General features: G+C 46.1%; 1 protein-coding gene across 1 annotated transcript in view; it reads left to right on the forward strand.

Annotated features, from left to right (window-relative positions):
* Positions 1-20331, forward strand: part of TMEM131L (transmembrane 131 like) — a 158593-nt gene extending 138262 nt beyond the window's left edge. Inside the window, exons 27-35 of the mRNA XM_025874341.2 lie at positions 5162-5286; positions 8158-8324; positions 10092-10274; positions 12970-13048; positions 14152-14234; positions 14905-15025; positions 16045-16136; positions 19056-19195; positions 19921-20331. Of these exons, the coding sequence (XP_025730126.1) occupies positions 5162-5286; positions 8158-8324; positions 10092-10274; positions 12970-13048; positions 14152-14234; positions 14905-15025; positions 16045-16136; positions 19056-19195; positions 19921-20196 (1266 nt within the window). The 3' untranslated portion in view covers positions 20197-20331. The remainder of the gene's footprint in view (positions 1-5161; positions 5287-8157; positions 8325-10091; positions 10275-12969; positions 13049-14151; positions 14235-14904; positions 15026-16044; positions 16137-19055; positions 19196-19920) is intronic.
* The last annotated feature ends 7606 nt before the right edge of the window (positions 20332-27937 follow it).

Below are 27937 nucleotides of genomic sequence, written 5' to 3' on the forward strand. Positions count from 1 at the left end.
ATGTTTCTCAAAGCAGTGTTGCATATTAAGAGCATGGACTTTGCAGCCATACTTCTTGGGTTTGAATCCTGGTCGTCATTTATTTGCTCTATAACATTGGGCGAGTTACTTAACATCGCAGTTTCCTTATCTGACAAATGAGGGTACTGAGAGCGTGCCTACATCCTAGGGTTGAGAGGAGCGGCTGAGTTAACATGGTAAGTGCTTGGAGTAGCTCACGTACCAAGAGCCGACAAGGGGTCAGTACAAAGGGAATGACTGTGTGTGATTGTGACCGACAGCGGGAGATACGGAACCAGAGCTTACATGGCAAACTAGGGCCTGGAGCTTGAGATTTGGGAGCTGTGCCTGTGGAGGTTAGAACTGAAAGGCGACCCTGAGTTCTCTGAGGTGTGGTTGGCATAGGGAGAAGAGCGGGGCCTCAGTGTGAACCCTGGTGGTGGTAAATCTGCAGGTGGCCCGAGGGTGCAGGTATACCAGATGTACAGAAAGCGAGGCCATGAGACTACAATGGGCCGTGCTTTCAGGAGCAGAGAGAAGTCATTGAATTTGAGGTAGGAGGGAATGGGTGAAGTTAAGAATTGGAACTTAGCAGCCTCTTGCTAGGGGCTTTGGAGACTTCCATGTTGCCCTGCCATGTGATGCAAACCAACAGTGAGATGTAATGACTCGGTGGCTGCAAAGCCTATGTGCTGGGCAGAGCAGGTGGAACTCATGCCAAGTCTGTCCATCCGTCTGAGGGCCATCAGGAGGAGGTGGCCCCAGGAGCCCTGCTGTGTGGTGCTGCCACGAGTGGGCGCCATTCCTGGGCTTCAGACTCCATCCGAGGCCCCCATGCCAGACTCAGCCCTCTACCCTTGTGCCCTTCCTTGTGGCAGGTTTCTTAATTTCTTCCTGTTGTTTTCTTCTCTGCGTATCTGCACCATTCCATCTTTGGGGGCATGGGCTTTGTCTTTTCTCTCTCTATCCCGGGAGTGCAGACTTGACTTGTGCACAGTCCCAGGGGTCGAGTAAGTCCCTCCTTTCTTTTCTGGTCCGGGAGCCCATGGAAGAGAGACCTGTGCAGCTAAAGATGGCAGCCGGCTCTGCAGAAAGGCTGCAGCGAGCCAGAGGATCTGGGGGACCATAGTCCCCATCGTTTTTTTTTTTTGTTTGTTTGTTTGTTTTGCTGTCTCTGTGACTTACTCCCCGTTTTGCAAAAAGCTCTTTAAAACCCTGCGAGTGTGCTTTCCATTTCATTGTTCGTTTGGAGAAATCATTCTCAATAAACACATTCCCAAGGGCAGTATTCAGTGTTTGTTTTTCTTGTACATTCTTAGGACCTAACTTTGCAGCTTAGAAAATTGTATAAATCTGTCTATAGTACATGGAGAACATTCTTCTAGATTTATTGGCAGAGAAAGTTGAAGCCCAGATTTGAGAGCTTTTACAAACTAAATTTTAACCCTAGCCCTGCTGTTTATTTTTTTAAAGCAGATTTTTCTTTCCCTTAGAAAGGAATTCATGATTATTATAAAAGCATGAAGGGGGGGAGAAAAGTGTATACAAAATGAACCACTTTGTACATTTTTCTTTATGCAACTTTTTAAAAAACTCAGGACCATCATTATGTATATGTAGCTTTGTTAATAATGTTATAATTCTACATTTTCTCATGTTCAGAACAAGGGGAACTTTGTTTCCAGTGGTTATATTACATTCCATCATTTAACTGTGCCCTAATCCTAAACCATTTGCTTGCAGTCGGACATTAAAGTTATTTACAGCTTTATTTTCATAAATAGCACTGTGATGAACTACATTGTTCTTAAGTCTTCCCTGTATACCTGATATATCCTTGTTAGAGATTTCTAGAAGCAGAATTAAAGAGTGCCTTCCCGTGTGCCCCAGACTGCTTTCTGGAAAGGTGGTCCTGACTCTCATTCGCACTGATGAGATGATGCCAGGGGACAACGCTGACTTCCTCTGCTCCCACCGGCACCGTGCTGTGTTTCTTGCAAAATCTTGGTCAGCATGATGGGGAAATGACTGTGTTTTGGTTTTCATTTCAATTTGCATCTCTTACCAGGGAAAAGTGAGCACTTTCCTTCATTTCCTTTTTTGTAAAATTCTGAAAAACAAGTAAAAAAAATCATCCATCCGAAATCCTACCCCTGAAATTCCTGCCTCCCTCTCTTCCTTCTTTCTTCCTTTTCTTTCTTTCCTCTTTTATAAATTTGGAAGTGAATGTCTCACCCAGTTCTGCTTGCATTGCTCAGAGGCAGACTCTGTTGAGGGCGTTGCCTCCCCAGGCCTCCGCCTCCCCAGCCCTCTCATAGTGTCTGCAGGCACAAACATGCAGTATAAACACACTTGTGTTTTTTTAAAGCCAGCACGGAAAGAGGAGATACAAGCTGGTCTATAATCTCCCTTTCCTAAAAACATACTTTATTATTAAATATTTTGGATAGAGTCTTCATGGTTTTTTAGCCTTTTATATTTCTTTTGTGAATTTGCCTTTCATGTGCTTTGCCCACTCTTCTATCGCCTGTGTTTTTCTTATTTGCCGTCAGAACATATGGCATGGTATTGACTCTGCCTATCAGTGTGTCTGGTTTTTTTTCTTAGTCTGCCCTTCTCTCTTATTTTTTATTTGCTGTTACTTCTACACAGCAGCTTAAAGATTGTTTTATGGAGTCGGTCTGTGATTTTTCTCCTTTGATTTCTTTGTTGGCTTTTATTAAAGTTTTAGGAAATCTTTTTATTTGCCCAACCTGTAATCAGCAAAATTGTCCCTTCCATCAGGGACTTCCGAGAACTTCACTAGTTCAAATAATTCAATCATGTGAGAATAAGACGCCCTCTAGAAAGTGCTTGCTATGTGTCAGGTTATTTGCTCCTCACAACAGCCTGCTGGAAGATGCAGGAAACAGGCAGAGAGAAGCTGAGTAACTTGCTCGAGATCGCACAGCCAGTAAAAAGCCTGGAGTGAGCTTCACTTCAGGCTGCGCGGCCTCAGAGCTGTGCTCTTGCTTGCAGCTCTACCTGGGCTCTTCCCCTGGTTGGGTCTGCCTCCCTGTCCGTGTGACACCCTCCCCACCAGGAAGAAAAGAGCCGAATTCTCCCTTTATTCTCCCTCTCATTTCTTGACAGGTCTGTTGCTTTGGGTCTCTGATGTCCTCACCCTGCCCCCCCCCCGCCCCCATCTGCTATGTCCAGGGCTAGCTTGTTCTCCCCGAGACGGGGGCCCTTCCCCCTCAATGCCGCACTTCCCAACCCCCTCTCCCTGCCGTACACGCGTGCGCACACACACACACAAAGGCCATTCATTAGTTTCTCACTCCCCCACATGTCCTCCATCTCTTCCCTCTTTTGTCCACACCCTTTTTCCGTCCCCCGCTTTGTTTGCTCATGGACACTGCTTCTCGGTCATTCCATGCACCCGAGTCCAGCGTGCCGAGCACTCTCCCGCTAATCACTCTGGCTAATGTTCAGAGGCAGTAGCCGTGCCTCTGACCGCCCTGTCGCAGGTCTTCTGTAGTCCCTCTTGTTTGCACAGGGTGACAGCTCTCACCAGATTGAGTGGAGAGAGGCAGCCAAGTGTCAGAGTGACTACTGACCAGGTCACTCTTTCCCTGACCCCACTCAGAGACAGATCCTTTCTTTGTATGTGACTCTGGAGGGACACAAAGGCTCAAGGTCTTGCTGTGTTGAACAGCCTTTCTTGGCCCAAGGAAAGGGGAATCCCTTTCTCCCCCAAGGCTAGAAATATACGGGGACCAGTACACGAATAAATATGGTATATAGCTAAACTTTAACTTTGGAGAATGTCTGATCATATGTTATTAATGTGTTTGTTTAGCCTCAAACTTGAGCAGTTAGCATTAAGATCCTCTAAGATGGGGCTTTGTGTGTTTAACTTGTCACGTTTTTAAAATACCTTCAGAATCAGAAAAAAGTTAATACCTACTTACTGGGGGAGAAACTAAAGGAGTATTAAGAAAAAAACAAAAATCCCATTCTCCCACCACAGGTACAGTTACAATTTCATTTTATTTCTAGTATTTATTGTAATAAGCCTGCTTAATGGCTTTCGGTACCCCAGATATGTAACGTATAGGCATTTGAATGAAACCTTTTCTTTTTCTTCTTCCAAGTCATGTGTGTCAGGCAAGTGTATGTTAGAACATCATACATTCCTACTCTGATTTCAGGACCAACCTTCTCAAAAAAGAAGGTAAAACGAGCCAGTCTTTATTCTTTATGAAATGTGAATCCTAAAGGGTCAGTAGGAAGAGGAGTCTTGGAGCTAGGGGATTTGCCTCTGGGAGGTCCCTGCAGGATACATTTTTCAAGCCCTGGGGTCTCAATTTGTGAGCTCTGTACCACCTCCCACCTGCTGACAGTGCCTCTGCTTTAAAGGGGCAGAGTGGTGGAAGGAAAACAGTACGAGAACACTCAAGGCAGGAGCTACTTCAGAATGCCAACAGGCAGGGGACTCCCCCTCCCCTCGGGCCAGTTAACAGACTGTGCCTAAGGTAAAAGGAGAAGACCCAAAATAAAGAAACAATTACATATATATACACACACACACACACTTATGTATATGTATATATACACACATACACTATACATAATTTATAGGTATGTATTTCATGCTAAATTAAGTTTTTCAAAACCGCATTTAAAAAACATCAAGCATATTCTTATTTACAAAAGCTTAAACTATTTGGAACACTCAGTGGAGATTGGCTGTCTCCTAAAGTTTCTGTAAACAAGTACACAAATTACTCCTACCTTGAGTTTTTACATGATTTTTCTTCAGTAGTAATTCATGTGAATTGCACATACCAAATTAACAGGTGAATGCTGGAGAATTTATTGCTGCTGAAGTTAACAGCAAGCTGACCCTAAATTGCTAACAGATGTTTTCCCTTTTTAGCCCCATTGGAATTCTGAAGGCAACAATGTTTCTTCTTTTTGCAGAGATTGAGGGAGGTAGAGAAAGGGGAATGAAAACAAACCGGAGATTGAGAAATGTGTGCCTCCATTTTCACCAGTGTTGGAACATTCTGAATTTGTATGGAGTTGGTCTTCAAAAGTTAAAAAAAAAATAAAAAAGGTTTTAAATGTATATTTAGTCAGTTTAAACCTTCATTTAAGGTTTCTTTTTTCTCTGTAGCAAGAAGATCCTTATAGGAAGAAGAAGCTTCAGGAGAAAAAAGAAGGAAATTTACAAAATTTAAGTTGGAATAAAAATCGAACGTGTCGTAAAAACAAGAAACGGGGTGCTGCTCAGGTCTTGAGGTGTGTTAATTTTTACAATCCCTTTAAAATTTTCATCTTATTTTTTACTCTAATTTTACACTTAGCTGTTACCGTTTAATCTGTTTTTGCGATGTCAGATACTGAGAAGAGAATATTGACGTAAAAGTACGTTATTAAAATTAATATGTATTCTTGTTATGTTTTCATTTATATTGTTAAAATACCTTAAAGTGAATAGATTTTTCGTGTTTTTACCTTAAAAAATGCTCAAAGCTATGGGAGGTTTTAAAGAAAAAGCATAAGGCCTCCTCTGTGCCAGGCTTTTCGTTCTGCCTGTGAAGTGCAGGAGCGTTTGTGGGGCAGGTGGGTGCCGACGCCTCCCCTCCCCAGCGTTACCCTCACCCATGGGGTCCCGTAGTGAAAGAGAAGAGTCACCAGAAGCTAGGTTCTTACATTTCTGTAAAGTGAGGGGCCGAGACATGTGTTTTGCTGAAAGCCCCAGAGTTGGTAAGGGGCAGAGCCAGAATTGGTATTCTCCTTTGGAAACCTTGCTTCCTTAGGTCACTCAATCTGCCTAAGCTTTCATTTTCTTATTAGTAAAATGAAGGCACTGAATAGTGTTTATGTGGGAATCCCATATTTTTTTTTCAACAGGTCATTAGTGCATACATTCTTTTTTTTTTTAAGATTTTATTTATTAGATAACTAGTGGGGGGTGGGGGTTTGGCAGAGGGAGAAGCAGACTCCCCGTTGAGCCGGGAGCCCTGTGCCAGACTTGATCCCAGGACCCTGGGATTATGACCTGAGCCGAAGGCAGACGCTTAACCAACCTGTAGTGCATACATTCTGACTCCAAATCCATCTGGTGGTATAGTCTATGAATTTTGATTTCTTGGGTTAGACTTCTAAACACCCAACATGTGCCCAAGTCGAGAGCCTCCAGTAGAGATGCTTTCTCCTGCCTTTTCCTCCCAAAGTGCATGGAAGGAGCTTTTCTGGTGTCTCTTGCACTGACAGTGCCTCCTTCAAGGACCCTAGTTTTATTTAGGAAACAGTTCCAGGTCCCCGACTCCTGTATGTGACTGTCCTTGAGCAGGGAATAAAACCCAGCCCCTCCTGAGTAATCCCTCCATCCTCACCACTCTGGCTTTTTCTTCTTTTGAGTTCTGGCATCTGGGGATTTCTTTCTTGTAGGCTCAGCTAGGTATTTGTATGTGTTTCTGTCAAATTGTTCTCTGGTGGCTCCCAGTCTTTCTGTGGAAGGGGCCCCACCTTGCTGCAGTCGCGCTTGTTGTGGGAAGGGGACTCGGGCAGCACAGCTCACATGGAGGCGAAGACCACAGGGTGGGGAGCATATTTGGTGCTGCTCATGGCGTCTGTCCCTAGGTCCCTGAGGTGGCCACGATCTGGAGCTCAGAGCCGATGATTCAGCAGTGTCGTGTTGTACACTCTGCTGGAGCACGGTCAGGCAGCTCCAAGGGCCCTGGCTCACACTGGGCAACAGCAAAATGCAAACATGAAAAAAGAATAGTCTCATTGTTAGTTTGTTGTTAATACCAAATACTAACTGTTGATTGGTAATTATCCTTTTAATTTAGGCTAAATTATTTAAAAAACTGCAATGTGGTATCTTATAGAAAGTTACACCTTATATTCTTTTTACATGTATTTTCATTAAAAAAATTGATTGATTTAGATCACTTTAAAATATTACATTTTGGGGGCGCTGGGGTAGCTCAGTTGGTTAGGCGTCTGCCTTTGGCTCAGGTCATGATCCCGGAGTCCTGGGATCGAGTCCCACGTTGGATTCCCTGCTCAGCAGGGAGCCTGCTTCCTCCTCTCCCTCTGCCCTTCCCCCTGCTTGTGTGCATGCTCTCTCTCTCTCTCTGTTAAATAAATGGATAAAATCTTTTTAAAAATTAAGTATTATATTTTCCTGATAAGGACATACAGGAAAATACAAAAATCAAGTGGAATTTCACCAATTAAGTGTCAGGGTATATTTCTGTAAGCCGATTTCTGACATGCTAAAGAAACAAGTTGTTAAAAAAGAACTGTTAAGTATCTTGTAGCTAATCAGAACGTTCTGGGAACATGATGCTTAAGAAGTAGGTGGTTGTCAGATTATCTGTTTCCTTGGCTCTTGCTTCTATTACACTCTTTACCTTGAGGGGTCAGAAACCGGTGAAATCATGTGCTATGGCTCACATGTTTTGTCTTCGTAACTGCCGTCCTACAAACCTGCCACGAGGTACTGAAATTGGACCATGTGAGTAGCCATCTACATACTCCTATGGCATCCTCTACCATTTCTAAATGTTTAGCCATTTGCAAAACCATTACAGTTCTTTCCCCCAAGGAGTTCACGGTCTAGTAGAGAGATGTTATCATTGGGCCATGAATTCCTTAGGGAAAGAACTTTATGCTTTGTAAATGCTACAGCTCTCCTAGCAATACATGGCACGTGGTAGTCATTCAACAAATGTTTGCTAAATGAATGGATGAGAAAAGATTTAAATTAACCCCCAGACAGCAGGGAGTAGGTTCATCTACTGAGAATCATACTTTACATTAAAGCCAAGGAAGATTGGGCCAAGAGTCCTGGGTTCTGGTCCTGGACTTGCCACTTAAGAAATGATAGAAGGACTCCTTTAACCTTGTGGACTTTTATTCCTGTCACTGTGAACTAGGAAGTCGATTAAATGAGCTCCAACTTGATTGTAGTTCTAAAACAGCAAAATCTTTGTCTTTTTGATATCCTTCTCTTCCTCAGTGTCTTCTCCCCCAAAACCCTAAGAACAGAGGTCTTGAGTTGTCCCAGGTTCATATTTTCACCTCTGATAAGTCTCCTGGAAAGCAAGGATGGATGGATGATAACATTCAAATGTGATATTTTTGTGGTTCTTCTAGGCCCTCTGAACAGAGTGAATTAAAACTTGTGTGCAGTGAATTTGAAAGGTCTGAGCTGAGCAGTGACATCGATGTCAGAAACTGGTGTATACAGGAAAATCCTGGGGAAATTTGTAAGACCGATGCTGGCATTGGAAGCAGCTTACCTGCTGCACAGGGAGAGGCGGGTATGTAACTATATTGAGCTGTGAATGGTGCTTCTGTCGGAAGTTTTGATTCCTCTAGGAAGGATCCAGTGTAAAGAAATGGGTCTTGACATGAACAGACACTTCTCCAAAGAAGACATAGAAATGGCCAACAGACAGATGAAAAAATGTTCAATGTCATTGGCCATCAGGGAAATTCAAATCAAAACCACATTGAGATACCACCTTACACCAGTTAGAATGGCAAAAATGGACAAGGCAAGAAAAAACAAATGTTGGAGAGGTTGTGGAGAAAGGGAAACCCTCTTACACTGTTGGTGGGAATGCAAGCTGGTACAGCCACTCTGGAAAACAGTGTGGAGGTGCCTCAAAAAGTTAAAAATAGAGCTACCCTATGACCCAGCAATTGCACTACTGGGTATTTACCGCAAAGACACAGATGTAATGAAAACAAGGGCCATATGCACCCCAACGTTCATAGCAGCAATGTCCGCAATAGGCAAACTGTGGAAAGAGCCGAGATGCCCTTCAACAGACGAATGGATAAAGAAGATGTGGTCCATATATACAATGGAATATTACTCAGCCATCAGAAAGGATGAATACCCAAGTTTTACATCAACATGGATGGGACTGGAGGAGATTATGCTAAGTGAAATAAGTCAAGCAGAGAAAGTCAGTTATCATATGGTTTCACTTATTGTAGCGTGGAGCACATTAGGAGAAGGAAGGGAAAAATGAAGGGGGGAAATCAGAGGGGGAGATGAACCATGAGAGACTATGGACAAACTGGGGGTTTTAGAGGGGAGAGGGGTGGGGGGATGGGTTAGCTTAGCTTACGGCAGCCCAAATGGGAAGCTATCAGGATGAGACTGGAAACCTGAGATTCTTTTGAACCTGGGCAGGCCTCTGGTGTTCCCCCCTCCTCCCTCCCCCTTCCTCTAAAACCTGGCCATTCTCCACTCTCCCCATGCAGAGTGTTGAAGGCATAGCGGTTGCTTACTCTGGGGGATGGCCAGGTGGGGACCGTGTTCTTCTCACACACCTGAGTCAGGTGGTTCCTGCAGACCAGGCTGCTGGCCCACCTGAGAACTGCTGGGCAGAGTCTCTGGGAGTGGGAGGTAGAGGGCACGCAGAGCTAGGTCCAGGGTAGGGCAGAGCATAGCAGGAGGCTCAGGGGCCGCTGAAGCTGGCTGTACCCGTGGGGTAGGGGGCGGGGGAGTGGTCATCCTCCAGGCCAGCACCCGTGTCCCCAGACACACATCCGCGTCAGTGCATGCAGGCTGGCAGACACACAAGCTGACAAGAGTTAGGGAGTTTCTCCGTCCTCTCACTCATTCCCTTGACACGCATGTTGCTTTTTGGTCTTATTGGAGGTTCTTTCCACCCACACATAAATAATAATTTGAAGCTCTTAGTGGAAATCTTAATAGAAGACAGCGGGACTTTACCCATAAATTTCCACTCCGGTTGAGTAGGCTGTTTTCTTTCCCAGAGTGTTTATTTCCAGAACCATTGTTAGATCACAGTTATCATTGGTAGGGACGGTCCGAGCCCCGGACATGTGTGAGCGTCCATCCCCTAGGCAGAGCTCATCCCCTACAGTTCCCCCACGTCCCGTCATTGGTGTCAGGTAACTTCGTTCTTCTCCCTGGGTGAGCAGAGGTAGAGCAGACCCTGAAGCTGAACGTGGCCTCCTTCCTAATTCTAGCTCTCTCCTTTGATGGGACGTGGCATCCAGTTGAAAACTGTTTAACTAAAACGTGACGCCTCTCTGCCTTCCCACAGAGGGCTACTACCCGAAGCCCGGGGAGAAGTGCATGGAGAAGTCCTGCTCTGATTCCAGCTCGGACTGCGGCAGCTCCTCGGGCAGCGTGCGGGCCAGCCGGGGCAGCTGGGGCAGCTGGAGCAGCAGTAGCTCCGACGGGGACAAGAAGCCCGTGGCGGGCCCTCAGCACTTCCTGCCGGCCGGTGAGTCCTGGGGGGCTGGGGGGGGGCGCCCAGCCTGCCAACCGCCCTCGGCCAGCCCGGTACCAGGCCGGGATCTGCTTTCCAGCACCCGGAGCCCCACGCAGGGCCACAGGTTGGAGCCGCAGGTTGGAGTACCGGCTTCACTTTGGATTTCATTCACTCTCTTGTTTTTCCCTCCTTCCTTTTTCTCCCCTCCTCACCCCACCCCATCATCATCATCATCATCATCATCATCATCATCATCATCATGTCAGTGTCTTTGAAACAGTTCAAAGAACTTCCACATTTATTTTATTACTTGCGTGTTTTTATTATGGTAAAATATTTGTAACAGATTTTACCGTATTTAAGTGTAGCATTCAGTGGCATTAAGAGCACTCCTATTGTGTAACCATCCATTCCTCGAATCCTTTCATCAGCCCAAACAGACTCTGCACTTTTAAACAATGGCTCTCTGTTCCCCACTCGCCGCTCCCCCAGCCCCTGGAAGCCTCTCTGCTACTTCCTGTCTCAATCACTTTGACTACTCTAGTGTCTAAGTAGAATCACACAGTGGTTGTCCTTTTGTGTCTGGCTTATTTCACTTAGTGTAATTTCTCCAAGGTTCTTCCATCCTTCCTTTTTAAGGCCAAATAATATTCCATTGCATGTACCTACCGCATTTTGATTATCCATTCATCTGTTGATGGCCACTTGGGGTGTTTCCACCTTTTGGCGCTTGTGAATAATGCTGCTGTGGATATTGCGGCCCTCTCTTTATTTTTGAGAAATTTGAAGATTTGGGAAAGGTCAAAGATCATTTTTTTTAATAATGCCTTATAGTCTGTTCCACTTTCACCTCCTCAAGAAAATCACTGTCCACTGTCGTGAACTTGGAGTGTATTCTTCTAGTCCATATTTTATTTTACCTTCATATGTCCACCAACAAAGTATAGAATATTTGTGACTTACATAAAGGAAATCACACTTCAGTGTATCATTCTGCATCTTGCTTCTTTCACTGTGTTTTTTTAAGCTCCGTGACCATATAAAGATGGAGTTCATTCCTTTTCACTGTTGTTTTCAACATAGTAAATTTAGTCTTTGTGGAAGGAAACGGTGGTGAGGTTGAGAAGCTCGCATGTGTGAGGCCCTCGTTCCCCGGTCACACTCGCACTGCTCCCACATGGCCTTGAGAGGGAGGGCCAGCGTCCCCGGGCCAGGCCGAGGTGTGAGGCCCCGGGCTCAGAGAGGTTGATGGCTTGTTCCACACCCCAGTTTGCTCACCGCCAGGGGCTCAGCTCGATCCCTGTCTCCTCCGCCAGACAGGCCGCTTCAAGCCACAGACAGCTCCCTTCAGCAGCCTCTGGGCTTCTCTCTTCTCTGTCTCCTCCCCGCGGTGAGACCTATAAAAGGTCTTGGCTGAGAGACCAGGGCACAATAGCCATAAAAACCTACACAGGGCACCCACGTGTATCTTCAGGCTGTGTTTTGTTATCAGCTGCCTCACCTCCCCCCCACCAGGAGCCTTTGAGACATTGTTTTCTTAATGACCCCCATAAAATTTTAATATCACTGATATGCCCTGTTTATTACTGTGTACTGTGCTTTAGGCATAAAGAGATAAGAGCTTCTCAGAAACATAGCAGTCCTGCCGCTTCTGGGGGACACTGTCTTCCCTTACGTGGAGCCGCAGGCCCATGTGCTTTGATAGCGGGGATGCGTTTGGCCTGAGGAAGCTTGGCTTTCACAGCCTACACCAAGCACAGCTCCATCCACCACTGAAGACAGAGTTTGCCTGATGATGCCAGCTCAAGATTTTTAAAAATCAGTCCTTAGTAACAAAGAATAGAAGTGCAGTTTTTGCTTAGGGAAGGCCAACAGGAGCAAGATGGTAAAAATTATTGATGGTGTTGCCGTACTTAAAACGTAGTTTATAAGTTGTTTGAGGGTTATGTACCATCAGGAAAATGCCCCCAGTATAATTAATGGTGTAAAAGACCATAAAGACAAAGTATATATGAAGTGTGACCCCAATTTTATACATATGCATACACATAAAAGAGATTATAAGGAAACATACCTGATGTTGAATGGCAGTATAATCGCAGGTGACTTCTGTTTTTCTTCTCTAAACTTAGTTTATTTTCATAGGTTTCCTACAGTGTCGCTTTTATAAACTGCAGGGGTCTATTTATATAACAAGACTTCTTTTTTCTTTTTTTTTATATTTTATTTATTTATTTGACAGAGAGAGACACAGCGAGAGAGGGAACACAGGCAGGGGCAGAGGGAGAGGGAGAAGCAGGCTTCCCGCTGAGCAGGGAGCCCGATGCGGGGCTCGATCCCAGGACCCTGGGATCATGACCTGAGCCGAAGGCAGACGCTCAATGACTGAGCCACCCAGGTGTCCGCAAAATTTCTTTTATCAGAAAAATCCTTATGAGAAAGTTACGTAATATTAAGTTTCAGCTTTTTTCCATAATTAAAACACTGTGAGTCCAAAATCCATAAATTTAAGTTAGTAAGTTTTCAATGAAAAGATAAATACAATAGAGAGTTTTAAAAAATAAAATTAGTAATGTGAAAATCAGTTAAAAGTGAGAAATAAATTGCTCATTCAGGGTTAGTGATAATTAGCAGTCTGCCCTTTAATACATAATGCAGTTAAATTACATTTGTAAAAGCTTGTGATAATTTTTTTGCTTTTATGCAGGAGACAGTGTTTCACAAAATGACTTTTCTTCAGAAACTCCCATCTCCTTGAATCTTTCTCATAACATCTGCAATTCCACGTAAGTTTTTAACTTTCTAGCTCTTATAGTGTGTTTTATGTACTATCTTTTTTCTGTCACTGCTGCTTGCTGCTTTGTACTTGGTTCTGCGGGTGAAAATAGGAAAGCTTTTTAAGAATGAAAGAAAGTAACATCCAATTTCGCTCATAATTCAGAAAGTAGGATCCTTCCGAGTAAACATGTTTCGTGTGGGAGCCCTGTTGCTGCCAGTGATAAAGCCATGTTAGAACACATCCCATTTCTGGGGCGCCTGGGTGGCTCAGTCAGTAAAGTGTCTGCCTTCTGCTCAGGTCACGGTCCCAGGGTCCTGGGATGGAGCCCTCCATCGGGCTCCATTGGGCTGGGAGCTCAGGCTCAGCGGGGAGTCTGCTTGTTCCCTCTCCCTCTGCCCCTCCCCTAGCTTGTGCGTGCACTCTCTCAAATAAATAAATCTTAAGGAAAAAAAAAAAAGAACACATCTCATTCCTGAAAGCAGAAAGAGAAACTGCAGCTATTGTAGGGATGGGCGTCATCTACTATCTGCCAGGACTTGAAATAAAACTGAGACTGATGACGTAGGGAGTTTTGCAAGAAGCTAGCCGATCCTCCCATGGTTATGACTCCACTCTGTGACGATTGCTTCCCCCATCGAACAAAATAGACAAGTGGCTTTTGTTGAGCAGGGCAAGAGGAGAGGACTCAGCAGGCAGAGGGTTTTCGAGTGAGAACGTGATCGCAATTCCTTAGGCGCCGATCGCGTTGCGAGAGGACGGGAGGCTCTCGTTAACATTAGGTGGATGTGCCTGTGAAGGAGGAAGTTCAGCAGGGGGACGAGGCAAGCTGTCGACTGTTTTGGGAGCGGTGGAGCGTACAGTAACTGGGGATTGATAACCTCCTGCCGGCTGGAGCTGGCCTCAGTTACGCTGATTCTGTTGTGTATGGCTTTGCTGGGTCTTGGAAATTTGATATCCCTTAACCCTTCTCTGGTTGTGTACCTTTGTGTCTCCAGTATTTCTGTTTCTTGGGGGAAGAATTTCTGTAAAACTCAGACTTGGTTGAACAAAGTTGGTATGTCCTTGCACAGAAGAGATCTGTAGATCCTCATTTTCTCACTTTCTCCACAGAAACATGAATAACCTCCCACAATATGCAGAACCTCCCTGTCCCAGCCTTCCTGCCGGGCCCACAGGTGTTGAAGAAAATAAAGGTGAGACGCAGACCCTTGCTTCAGGCACCAGCCAGGGGTCCCTCCACATGGCAGGCCAGGGAGCTGGTGAAGACGAGCAGGTGGCAGGGGGTGCGGGCCCTCTCGTCCGAGCCACGTCACCGCACTTCCGTGCACTCTGCGAGGCACCTGCTCTCTGGGTCGGCGTCGTCGGGGGCCTCTGACTCAGGCTGCCCCTGCCTTGTAGCCAAGGTGCTCATGTCTCCTGTTTTCCTCTAGTGCCTGGGCTTCCCGCGTGGCTAGGGTCGGGGGTTGTGGCAGGATGAGCCCGATGTTCACTCCCCGTGGCATCATTGAGCTCTGCTACACGGACTTGCTTTTGCTTATATAAACTCTGCTAGATTTGAAAACTGCCCCACACCTTGGAGCCGACTTTGAAAGCATGGGCTTCTGCACTGTCCTTTGGATACATTTTGGACCTGCTGTTGTTGAATTGTTAGTGGAACAGTGGTATTCTCCTTAGACCCCATCTTTCTGCTTTATATCCTGAAAGTATATCCCGAAAAGGGTCAGGGAAGACAGAGATGGTCAGCACGTGTGGGTGACTTGCAGGGAGTGTTTTCTAGAAGGAAAGAAGAGAAGATGCAGGAAGGGTGGGATGAGGGCCGAGGAGGGAAGAGGGTAGGCTGAGAGGACCTGTTCTCTTCCTTAGGTCTTTACCCACCTGGAGACCTGTGGCCCACGCGGCCCGTGTGCGTGACCAGCAGCTTCAGCTGCGCTGTGGAGAACAGCATGCCTGGCGTGATGCAGGGCCCGGCCCCCGTGCATGATAGGTACGGAGTCTCTTCTCTGGTCGTTGCCTCGCTTAGCCTAGGGGCTTGCCGTGGGGACTGGAGTCCCGTCTGTTAGGCAGGCCTTGCAAAATTGGGGGCCAGGCTTCCCTCCCCCGTGCACCTTAGCTGGGTGTTTCCATCTGTCTCTTGAAGTTGCGTTGTGATGTCTTAGAAAACAACAAAGCCTGGGTGCGAGAAACATGAAAGGAAATAAGAGCGACATAGCTGCTGACCACATCGTTACTTTCCTCCTTAAGTTGAAAAGATGGTCTGTTAATGGAGGCCTGTTTGGAAAAACAGTCACAGCTCCTACCACCTGACAGAGCAGAGATTTCCATTTTTCCGTGGCATTCATCACGAACACATTTAAAATGTTAAGGAAGATCAGATAGTTTGAGTATTGAAAGACTGTGACATTAGAGCAGTTTCTTTAATTTACTATTGGATGTCAAGGACATTCAGTGGTGAGAACATGAGAAAATGGTGGCATCTATGTTTAATCGCGGAATCTATTTGAGGTTTTCTTTTTTGGTTCAGTTTATTACAGTGGTATTGACTTTCTTCTATCATGAGACTCCAGTTTGTAATCGTGATCGAAGTATCTGTCACGAATCAGTCATGCTGCTTTTGGCCCCCCTGAGAGGAATGCAGGCCCTGCCCCTGGTGAGGGGGACGCCTTAGAGCCACGCCTGCTGAGGCTGAGAGCCTGGGGTGGCGCCGTCGCTCTCCCAGAGAGCTCCGAAGCCACGGCCTTGGATTCTGCCTCCGGGTGGACTTAGCCCACCTGGTGATCAGGCGAGCGCGCTCCCCGCCGGAGCCATCCGTCCTGCAAGGCCCTGTCATTGGCGGGGAGCGTTCAGTCAGGAAGTCTTTGATCCCGGGACTTGAGAAAGTACATCTTTTCTCTTCCAAAACAGGGATGAGCAGTGACTAGGAGGCTGGGCCATGAAATCGTTCTCTTTCTTCACTCGGGTCTTTTGATGTCCTGCTTCTGAAACGAGACCTCTTGTGTTTTGTAGCAGTTTCATTGACTGGAGCACAGCCTGTGAAGGCCAGTTCCCCAGCGTGTACTGTCCGTTGGAACTGAACGATTATAATGCCTTTCCGGAAGGTAAAAGCTGCTCAGACAATCCGATGCCATTCTTTTACTTTCAGAAAAGTCGAAGCAAAAAGTGGATGGACCTGAGGCACTAACTGCAGAAGAATGTACCTTTTTGTTTGTTTTTAATTTTAATTTTAATTTAATTTAATTTTATTGTTATGTTAATCACCATACATCACATCGTTAGTTTTGGATGTAGTGTTCCGTGATTCATTGTTTGTGCATAACACCCAGTGCTCCACGCAGAACGTGCCCTCCTTAATACCCATCACCAGGCTGACCCATCCCCCCACCCCCTCCCCTCTAGAACCCTCAGTTTGTTTCTCGGAGTCCATCGTCTCTCATGGTTCGTCTCCCCCTCCGATTTCCCCCCCCCTTCATTTTTCCCTTCCTTCTCCTAATGTCCTCCATGCTATTCCTTATGTTCCACAAATAAGTGAAACCCTATGATAATTGACTTTCTCTGCTTGACTTATTTCACTTAGCGTAATCTCCTCCAGAATGTACCTTTTTAAAAGCAACTTCGATATAATTGACCCAGAACATTGTATTAGTTTCAGGTGTACGACGTAATGATTGGCTATTGGTATGTACTGGGAAGTGATGGCTACAGTAAGTTTAGTCACCACCCATCCCTGTACATGATTACACATGTTCTCTCTGTGAGGAAAACTTTTTTTTTAAAAGATTTTATTTATTTGAGAACGAGAGCACAGGCCGGGGGGAGCGGCAGAGGCAGAGGGAGAAGCAGGCTTCCCGCTGAGCAGGGAGCCCGATGGGGGGGCTCGATCCCAGGACCCCGGGATCATGACCTGAGCCGAAGGCAGATGCTTAACGACTGAGCCACCCAGGCGCCCTGTGAGGAAAACTTTTAAGATCTCTCTTAGCAACTTACAAATACACGATAGGATATTGTTAACACTGCTCACCATGACTGTACACTCTGTCTCCAGGATGGATTCATCTTATCATGGGGAGTTTGTGCCGCTTGAGCACCTTCATCCATTTTACATACACCCCACTCCCCTCCACCCCCTCCATCCCCCGCCTCTGACAATCACCAGTCTGTTCTGTGTATTCATGAGCTTGGTCTTTTGTTGTTTTACTTGTCTGTTTGTTAGGAATGTGCCTTTAAGAACAAAACAGGTGAACATAGGGGAAGGGAAGGAAAAATAAGACGAAATCCGGGAGGGACACAAACCACGAGAGACTCAACTCTAGGAAACAAACTGAAGGCTGCTGGAGGGGAGGGGTGGGGTGACTGGGTGATGGGCATTCAGGAGGGCATGTGGTATGTTGAGCACTGGGTGTTCTGTGCAACTGGTGAATCACTAAATTCTATCCCTGAAACTAATAATACACTATATGTTAATTAAATTGAATTTTTTTAAAGAAAGAATGCACCTTTAACAGTGAGAACCTTTGAGAATGACCTTACAGGAGGCTGCCGAGTAGCTTCATGTGGGTTCAGTTGTGCAGGCCTGCCGTGTATAATTTTCGGTGGTCTCAGATAGCCCTCTCAACCTGGCTGTCTGGGGGCTTCTACGAAGAACCCTGATCTATTTAGTCCCTCAGATTTGGTAGACCTGGGTCATTTGGATTTCTGTGGACTTAAGATTGTAGATTATCCACTGGGGGGCTGAGGCTTTAGATATTTGGTGTACTTTTTAGGCAGACAAGTCCTGAGTGAAATGGAAACAAGTACGGGCTTGTTCCTCAGCAGGGCCTAACTCTTCTTCCCCTGGGTGGTGCAGCCGAAGGACAGAATGGAGAGCCAGGAGGGGAAGCTGTGGGAAGTTGCAGATGCTTGGGCTCAAGCATCGGTAATAATAAACACTAAAAGCTATGAGATTTCCCTGATAAGCTGCAAAATGTTCTTATTATACATTACAGCCTGATCACAATTTCTCATAGTGGGGCTACCCTTTTCAGGGAAGCTCTAAGCCGGGTAAGTAGATGGACTTCACCGGATTTTGATACCTGCCTTGCACCATGCTAGCCACAGGGGGGTGCTGGGGTGACTCTCTTCCCGGGCTTGGGAGGCTTGTGTATATTACCGCAGTACCCCGTTACCCGTGTTGTGCTTTCTGTGGTCTCAGTTACCCTCGGTCCGCTGCCTTCCAGAAGCAGATGATCCTCCTCCTGACGTACTGTCAGAAGGTTGATAGTGGCCTAATGCTGTGTCACAGTGTCTGTCATTCACCTCACCTCCTCTCCTCACGTAGGCACTTTATTACCTCACAGCCTCACAAGAAGGGTGAGTGCGGTACAACAAGATATTTTGAGAGGGAAAGAGAAAAGAGGGCCCATTCACATAACTTTTATCACAGTATATCGTTATAATTTTTCTATTTTATTAGTTAATCTCTTGCTGTGCCTGATTTATAAATTATACTTTACCCCGGGTATTTATGTATAGGAAGAAAACAACGTACGTAGGGTCCGGGAGTATCCGTGGCTTCAGGCACCCACTGGGGGGTCCTGGAACATACCTCCCGTGGATAAGGCACGGACAGCTGTACCTTCCTGCTTAGCTGAGAAGTGCTGGTTCCATGGTGTATGTGCAGGAGGCTGAGGTCGGCACGACAGGTAATAAAAGCAGATGTTAAGGACCGGTAAGAATGGACACGATTCCAGGCTGCAGGAGTGTTGATTAGAAAGCCTCCCATCACACTGTCAAATACAGAACATCAGGGCCAGAGGAAGACCTTCCTGAGGGCTTCCTGAGGGCTTCCCAGGTAGCATATCTGATAGGTTTGACCTTGCGAATGACAGTGTAATGGCCCGCCTGGTTCCCATGGGGTGAGTATCTACGCCCGTCTTTACCTTGGCACTACGGTAAGGCCTTGAAACTTTTGGCCTGAGAGTGAGAATTCAGATCTTGCCGTAAAAATGTTTACGTATGTTGTTGTCTTCCACTCTTTGTAGAAAACATGAATTACCCCAATGGCTTCCCTTGTCCTGCCGAAATTCAGACAGACTTTATGGATCACAACTCTCCATCTACCTGGAGCCCCCCGCCCAACATGCCGACTGCCTGGGGACATGCAGGTCTCCTCAATTCTCCGGTCAGTGTCGTGGCCCCAGGGCAGCTCCGAGTTCTTTCTGGTGCTTCTTTAATCCTGGTCTCACTTCACTTCAGAGTCAGGTTCAGATCGGCCAAAGCCCGGCTTGTTTCCTTTAGATCACAAAAGCCAGGCTAGCCCCCCTCTGAAGGAGCCTAGTGCGTAGTCAGACAGGTGGGGGCTCGCAGACGTGCGTGGTTTAGCCACCCTGAATGAGAAAGGCGTCCCAGAGGACACGGAGGAGCGATGCTGTGTCCGTAAAATTGAGTTTGGGCCAGGAAGCCCCCTGTGACACAGCTGTGTTTATAAACACGGTCCTGCTGACCTTTTCATCTGTGCTCAGGGAGGAACGGATCCAAATGACCAAGAGGTTGGTCAGTGGTCCGTGAGTGGCTCCTGAGGGCTTCCTGCTTGTCAGCACCCTTCTGAGCCTAAAAGCCTCGTGCCGCCTCCCTCTCACATCCACTCAAGACACTTTTTACGGATCGAGGGCATTTGACCTAGGGGGTCCTTCCTTGGGTTGAAAATAAGTTTACCCAGTGAGATGAGGATTTCACAACGCTCTATTTGAGAAAAATGGCGTTGAGGCAACCCAGAGGGTTGAGAATAGTTTAATGACTTCCCGGTGACTTGGATGGGTACCACTGTGGTGTCCACTGGTGTGCCTTCAACCTTGATGTTGCCTTTCTAAAAAATTTCTTTTTTTCCTCTCCTCATGTACACCTCAGCCCTACCTCACAAGCACCCGAAGCTTGTCTCCAATGTCTGGACTTTTTGGTTCCATCTGGGCCCCGCAAAGTGATGTATACGAAAGTTGCTGCCCCATCAATCCCACCACGGAACATTCGACTCACATGGAAAACCAGGCTGTCATGTGCAAGGAATACTACCCAGGGTTTAACCCGTTTCGTGCCTATATGAACCTGGACATATGGACTACCACAGCAAATAGGAATGCAAGCTTCCCACTGTCTAGAGACTCAAGCTACTGTGGGAATGTGTGAAAAGAATTTGGTTTTTAAACAATGTGAATAAAGAGGCTTGTGTTTTGATTACTAGCGTAAACTGGTTGTTGAGATAGATTATGACATTGGTGGATATTTTGGCACTTTTATATGAAAATAAATTTTTTTAATGAAGTCTGGGTGCTCTATTTTCTTTTAACCCATTACAAATCACTGGTAGAAACTTAAGCATCCATATGTCATCACTTCTTCGTAATTGAAGAAGTGTGTCAGAGATGCCAAATGTTTTAAATTGGAACACGGGGTACTTCTAAGAAGGTAAGAGTTGAGAAAGGAGGGGCTGCTATGGTTGTCCCCTCCTTGGGCATCAGAATCCTCCCTGCCCTCCCCCCGGGGAGCTTCAAAAATGACCTTCATCTGGTGACATTCCCAGAGATTCTGAACTGACCCGTGGGTCAGACCGTCGGGATTCTGCTTCAGGTTCTCCACGGACTGTAAGTGCAGCCGGTGTTGAGATGCCCAGCTGAGCAGCCCGCTCCCTTGCCTGGACAGACGGTGCTCAGGGTGGAAGGGTGGCTCTTTCCGGTCCCGGCCGTCGCAGCTGCTGGGCGAAGCCGAGAGCCTAGCTGCGCTCTGCCTGTTCAGGAGCACAGGAGTGTTCCCTGCCCTCTGTCCTGCCTGTGTGGGGGCAACAGCAGCAGTGGGGACATTCTGGCAAGTGTTTGGTTTCCCCTGGGCGAGCGGGCTTACTCCAAATACAAAACCTCGGGGGAGTTAGGTAGCCAAAGCATGTTTGCCAGACCAGTTTGTATCTGCTTGTCAGTGACTTTAGAAAGCCATGAGATAGTGGAAGTATCTATGTGCATGTTTAAACTTTGAAAACCTTTTTAACTTTTAATAAAAATGTCTTCTTTTTTAACCTTTTGTCTTGTCTTTATTGGAAATTCAGTAGCAGACAGATTCAAGTGGAGTGCTGGGTATGCTGGCTTTGGATCTCTCTTTGCCATGGCTGCCAGGGGGCCTGGGACAAGGAGGGCAGCATGCTGCCCACTGGGGACTGCCCTTCTGTAAGGGGTGCCTCCAGGCATGCACAGCTGCCAGAGACTACTCAGGTGGCCAAGTAAGAATCCTGATTTGGGTAAAGCAGACTTCCCACCCCCAATGTTGAATAATGTTACAATAATTTAGGTTCTAGGTATATACCCAAAAGAATTGAAAGCAGGGTCTTAAACAAATGTTTGCATACCCATGTTCGTAGCAGCATCATTCACCATAGCTAGAAGGTGAGAACAACCTAATTGTCCATTGACAGATGAATGGATAATCAAAACATGGTATGTACGTAGAATGGGATATTCAGCCTCAAAAAGGAAGATGATTCTTACCCATGCCACAACGTGGAGGGACCATGAAGACTTGATGCTCAGTAAACTAAGCCGGTCACAGGACAGTTACCATATGATTCTACTTGTATGAGAGAACGTAGGGTGGTGAGGTTCATAGAGACAGTAGAGTGGTCACCGGGGCTGAGGGGAGGGGGGTGGCAGTTGTTTAATGTGTACCCGTTTTCGTTGGGGAAGATGAAAACGTTCTGAAATGGATGGTGGTGATGGTTGCACAACAGTGTGAACGTACTTCGTGCCACTGACCTGCACACTTCAAAATGATTAAAATGGGAAGTTTTGTGTTAAGTATATTTTCCCACACACAAAAATAACTTAGGTTGATGAAAAAGCCCCCAAGCATTTTCAGAATCAAATTGAAAACTCCCAGGGAAGAGAGAGATGTTAGATGTACATTCTGTATCTACTTTATTTTTCTACTTTCATCGATCCCCCAATTCTCTATCAGGAAAACGTGAGAAACCAAAGTAAGCGTTTCCTCCCCTCTGTACGAGAAAAAGTAAATCTTCACTTCGACTGGAAGATGGTCTTTAGCCCTAAGACTAAAGCCAATGGCTGCGTGGCATGTGCGCAAGCGGGAGAAGCCAAGTCCAGGTTGTGCCCCTAATGCAAGGGGCGTGGCCTTCTCTTCCTTTGTCCTCCCACTGGCATCGTGGCCTGGACTCCTGACCCTGCTAAGGGTCTGTGTTACAGCATCACACCCAACACAGCCTTCCCCACTTGTCTGGTTCCCTGTTGTTCCTCACACCTGGTGTGGGGTCTGGTATAGAGCAGTGAGTGTAAAGGAATCGGGGGAAGAGGGGGTTACGATTACCTGGCAGTCGAAGTGAGTCTTAACTATTAAAGAATACTCCAATTCTTCTGTGGTTGAGAGACAAGCAAGGGCCACCAGCAAAGCAGCCAAGGTAGGAGAAAATGTTACCACAGTTCTTCACATATGAGTGAACTTTCAGACGTCAGTCTCCATGCATAGAGTTCTTCATGACCACTGTTGTCATCCTGGATTACAGTGACAGTGGGGAAAACTCGAGAATCACTTGAGTAATCAAGGAGGTAGAGGAGAAGACTGACCCTACCTTCTAGGACTTTCAGTTTGAATGGAGAACTCCCCGAAGAGCCTGCCCTTTGGGGCCAGGCTTCCCGAAGTCGAACTCCAGCTTCACCACATTTCTTAGTTTCTCCATGCCTGTTTCCTCTTCTGTAAAATGGGGATGACAGTGGTAACATACCTCATAGAGTAGTTGTGAGGATTAAATGAGTGTTTAAATAGTAAACCCTCGATTGGCTGCTACTAGTATTTCGTATAATTACTATCGTCAATTTCAATGACAACATGAAACAACAAGACCCAGGAAATGAAGTTTCAGGGTGGGCAGGGGCAAGTGAGGCAGGCACTTTTTACATTGCTGATGTGATTATAAATTCATTGGCAGCGTATATCAGGGACCTTGAGGACTCTTCTAGGAATTGACTCCTACAAAAAAATAGTACAAGATGTGCACAAAAATCAGATACTAGTTTTCTCTTGCTGCCATTAAAAATTCCCACAAACGTAGTCGCTTAAAACAACACAAACTTCTCATCATCTTAACAGTAGTCGGTCAGAAATCCAACCCAAGTCTCACCAGACTAAAATCATGTTGGCAGCACTAGATTTATTCCCATATGGAGGCTCTAGGGGAGAATCGGCCTTCTTCCTTGACCTCTCCAGCTTCTCCAGGCCACCCATGTTCCTCTGCTCGTGGCCCCCTTTCTCCATCTTCAAAGCCAGTAATGTAGCATCTCTCTGGTAACTGCTTCCTTCCATTGTCACATCTCTTTATATGATCTCAACTGGGAAAGATTCTCCTATTTTCAGAATCCATGTGATTAGACTGGGCCCACCCAGATCATCTCCCTATCTCAAGGTTCTTAATTTATCCCATCTTCAAAGTCCTTCTGGCTGTTTTTACAGGTTCCAGGGGTTAGGATGTGGACTTCTTTGGTGTGGGGGTCTTTTTTCTGCCTACCACAAGTGATGTGTGAGCATATTCATTACAGTGTTTAGAACAGCGGTGAATTGGAAATAAATGTTCTACAACAGGAATGTTTAAATTATAGTTCACATGGATGTTAGAATTCTAGGAAGCCTCTAAAAACTGTAAGACAATGATATAGGCAGTGAAAGAATTAGGATACAACGTTATATACAGCATGAATATGGATAGTTGTTTTACATATGAATATGGATATTTTATACAGTGTGACTATGATAGTTTATATGGCAGAATATGGAGTTGGAGGGAATGATGCACCATCTGGTGGGTGGGGTTGCGAGTGGTTTTTCTTTTTTGTATCTTTTTTTTTTGTATTGTCTATTATAGGAATGTATTAATATTTATTACTCTTGTCTCCCAAAATTTTAATTAAATCTGAAGGGAAAGTATTTTATTTAACAGTGGGGAAAAGTAAGCATGTTAAAAACAAATAACTGAAGTCCTAATAAAAGTTACATCATGCTATAAGAAGATATAATTTTAAGGAAAAGGCAAAGTGAAACTTTGACTAAGCATTCCCCAATAAAAATCCTATAAAATGAGGTATGTGGTAATTATGTGGGTAAGGATTAAAGTCACATAAGAATGTCTTTAAATACTTGTATAGCCAGCATACAAAATGCAAAGCAGTCTAATTATGATGAATCGAAATACTAGACAAGTTTATAAAAGTCACCTTTAAAATACAACTTTGTTAAAATACATGTAATACTTATGCCAACTCAAATTAACATTTCAAAATAATAATTTCTGTGTGACCTAGATATTTGAGCCATTTAATCCTCCCACTAGAGTACAGAGGTCAGTAAAATAAAATGTATTATTTATGGATGTAGAATGTATGTATTACTTATAAAGGAAAATTAATTTGGAAATTAAAAATAATTGAAAACTTTGCTCATGTCACCTCATCTGGCCATTCGGATGTGTATGCCTTCACTGTAGATGTAGAACTTACTTAAAATCTTGAAAACGATGGAAGGAACTGACCGAGCACTGTGGCCTCCACTGGAGGGGGAAGTGAGCCCTCTGGCTACATTCAGTATTAAAAGAAAAGGAGCAAGTAGTCCTGGGTCAGGCCAGGTTCCCCAGTCCATCGTGTGTTCTCGATCCACAGAGCTACGGAAGCCAAACCAATCACTTGTTTGCCTTCCTGCTTTCATTTAGGAAATTTCATTACATCAAAATAACAGGTAAAAATTCAGAACTGAGTTGATATTCGTTGGGATAGGCTGAGTTATAAGCGGCAGTAACAAACTGATCCCCAAACAGGTTCCGAGGACCCTGCAGGGCAAGGGCCCTCTCGCGTGACTCAGCCATTCAGGCCACTCTGCCGTCTCCACCCTGGAAGAAAGCGCTGGGACGACTCAGCCCACTCTCCGGTGCTTGGGCCCAGCAGCGACCCCCCGGACTTCACTTCTCACAGCCCATTGGTGGGAGTTGGTCACGTGGACCCCCTCGGCGGGGCTTGGGGGGCGCATAAGGACTTCCACGTGTCTGAAATAGGGGCGCTGGATATTGCTGAACACCGTTGATGTTAAACCAACAGGATACAGGCTTGGGGATGGTTTCTTTATTTCCCTCCTAATTGGAGAAATGTTGGTGTCAAAACCCCAGGGTGGGCAACAGGGCCTGGGCCTCCTTCTGGGGAAAAGACCTGCAGTGCCAGTCGTGGTGTGACTTGGGGCCCTGGCCGTTTGGGCTAATCCTTGGGAGTTGCTCAAAATCCAGCGCTGAGTCCCTGTGGTACCCAGCACCCAGCCCTCCAGGCTTCCATATACGGGGAGCTGAGGGCCACCCCCCCTTAGCTAATGGGGATCATGTGCCTGCCCAGGAGCCTAACCTGGCTCCAAAACACAGTGTGTGCTCCTTACCTTGCTTTTATTTCAGAAAAACATAAATGTTAGTAATGGGCACAAATGCATGTCAACTACTGAATAGCTATTCAAACAAACAAACCTTTTGCCATAGTAACTAGAACGCCCCAAACCTTGGGAGCCATGAAAGGGCTCATTGCTGGATGAAATCGAAGCAGAACTTTGAAAAAGAGGTTGTAGTGACACCGCGGTAGAATGTTGGCTTCCTGATGGTAAGTGAAAGTCTTACCGAGTTCTGCTGGGGGCTGAGAGGAAGGCGGGAGCGGTCTCGAAGGCCATGGTTTCTCGCGCTGGCTGCGCCCAGGGGGACGGCGCTCGGGTGTCGCTGGAGCTGTTGGGTGGAGGCCGCCTCCAGAGGCTGCGGAAGCTGGCTGCCCGCAGGAGGCAGCCCACTTGCAGGGGTGGGAAGGAGAACGGCTAGGCCGCTGTGGGGGCAGGAAAGGGACTTGAGAGGCAGGTGGAGAAATGTTTCCGAGAAAACTGGCCGTCAGGATGGGCCAGAGTGAGGCTGGCAGCGTGGAAGGTGGCCATCCAGGACAGCCAAGACCAGATGTCTGTGCTCCGACCCAACCCGAGATTTTGCTTCGGAAATGACGAGGGATGACGCCTTCAGCACCCACTGTCCTCTCTCCCCTCCTCACTGGCTTATCACCTTCACCCGTGTATCTTCAATGGCTTACATGAGACTGACTTTTAAATCCGTCATTTCCCTGCTTTTTAAGCAGAAATACTGTTATTGTTTGTCCTTTCTGTAGAAAATATGAATAACCGAAAGGAAAAAAAAGAAAATCATTATAATCCTACCACCCATCAAGAAGCACTTAACATTTTGGTATGTTTCCTTCCAAACTTTGTGTGTGTGTGTGCGTGTGCATGTGTGTGTGTCTGTGTGTTTTAAAAAATGGGATACACACACTATTCTTTTCTTCTCACTTCATATACTGTGAAAGGCTAGACTTAGTTCTGAGTGCCTGTTAGACATCGTACTGGCATTTTACACTCTTCATGTCAACACCGGGCCTACCACTTCCAGTCTGTCGCTAACCCAAACCTCTGCCTCCGTTTGTTCATTGAGGGACTGATTCATTCAACATCTGAGCCCACAGTAGGGGCCCACGCACTCGATAGTTCAAGGTAAGTCAGCCCAGCGTCTCTCTCTTTTCCTAGCCCCTCACACTTAATTAGTCGCAGCATCGCTCATTTATTTAACAGATTTTTATTTCATTGGTCCTGGCATGCTCCGTAGGTAGCCTGTGACCTCATGGTCTCCTCACTCAATAAAATCGAGCATCTCTCATGTGCCAGATTTTGTGTTTTGCTCTGGGCATACCGAAGTGAACAAGATAGGCATGGTCCCTTCTGCCATGGTGCGAACACTCCAGAGGAGGAAATAAACAATACATCTGTGTATTAATTATTTATCGGTGCATAACAAATCACCCCAGAATTCAGTGATTTCAAATGACAACATTTATTACCACACAGTGTCTGTGGCTAAGCTTGGGAATTCTGCCTCGGGGTTTCTCACGAGGCCGCAGTCAGGGTGTTGGCTGGGACTGCAGTCATCACGTTAAGGCTCCCCTGAGGGAGAACTTGCTTCCAAGCTCATTGGTGTGCTTTCTTGCTGGTTGTTGGCTACAGGCTGTCTCGGTGTTTGGCCACATCCACCTGTCCATTGGGGCAGCTTCATCAGAGTAAGCAAGGAGAGAGAGAGAGAGAGAAAGAGAGAGAGCGGGAGAGGGAGAGGAATTACGCTCTTTTAGAACACAAGCTCAAAAGTGACATCCCATCGCTTTGCCATATTCCATTTGGTAGAAGCAAGTCCCTAGGTCCTGCCCATACTCAAGGGGAGGGCTGACTCTCAGCAAATGAGGATCTGGGAAAGCCATTTTAGAAAGCTGCCACCCTTCGTCATAAATAAACAAGGCAATTCCAGACTGTGGTCAGCACTAGGAAGGAAATCAGATGGGGACAAGACAAAGAGCCCCCTGGAGCATTGGGAAAGGTCCTCCTGAGTGAGGGGTCACGGAAGACCTTGGGAAGAGGTAACAGGTAGGCAGAGACCTGAATGACAAGAAAGCCCATCTGAGAATATGCCTTCCGGGCAGAGGGAACAGGAAGTGTGAAAGCGGAGACCAGTGACACGGAGCAAAGTGAGGTGAGAACTTTATAACAAACGCATGAGGCAAATATTATGTGCATTTTAAAATAGTAAGTAACTCCTCTAAGATCACACAGCTTGGAAGTCACATAGCACACACATGATGCTAACTAAAATCCATGTTTTTGCCACACCGGTTCCTTGCAGTCCATTGCAGAATTCACTAGAAGGGATGATGGCCGGTGATCAGCCAACCCAGTGGCCCAGGACATAAAGCCAAAATAGTCCTGTGGCAACTGGGATAGTTGGTCATTGTAAAGGGAAAAGATGGCCAGCAGGCTCTTTCATGTGGCATGAAACCCA

Source organism: Callorhinus ursinus, unplaced genomic scaffold (assembly GCF_003265705.2).
Source record: "Callorhinus ursinus isolate GAN/ISIS: 27379988/994484 unplaced genomic scaffold, GSC_fseal_2.0 scaffold4, whole genome shotgun sequence".
NCBI classification, from domain to species: Eukaryota; Metazoa; Chordata; class Mammalia; order Carnivora; family Otariidae; genus Callorhinus; species Callorhinus ursinus.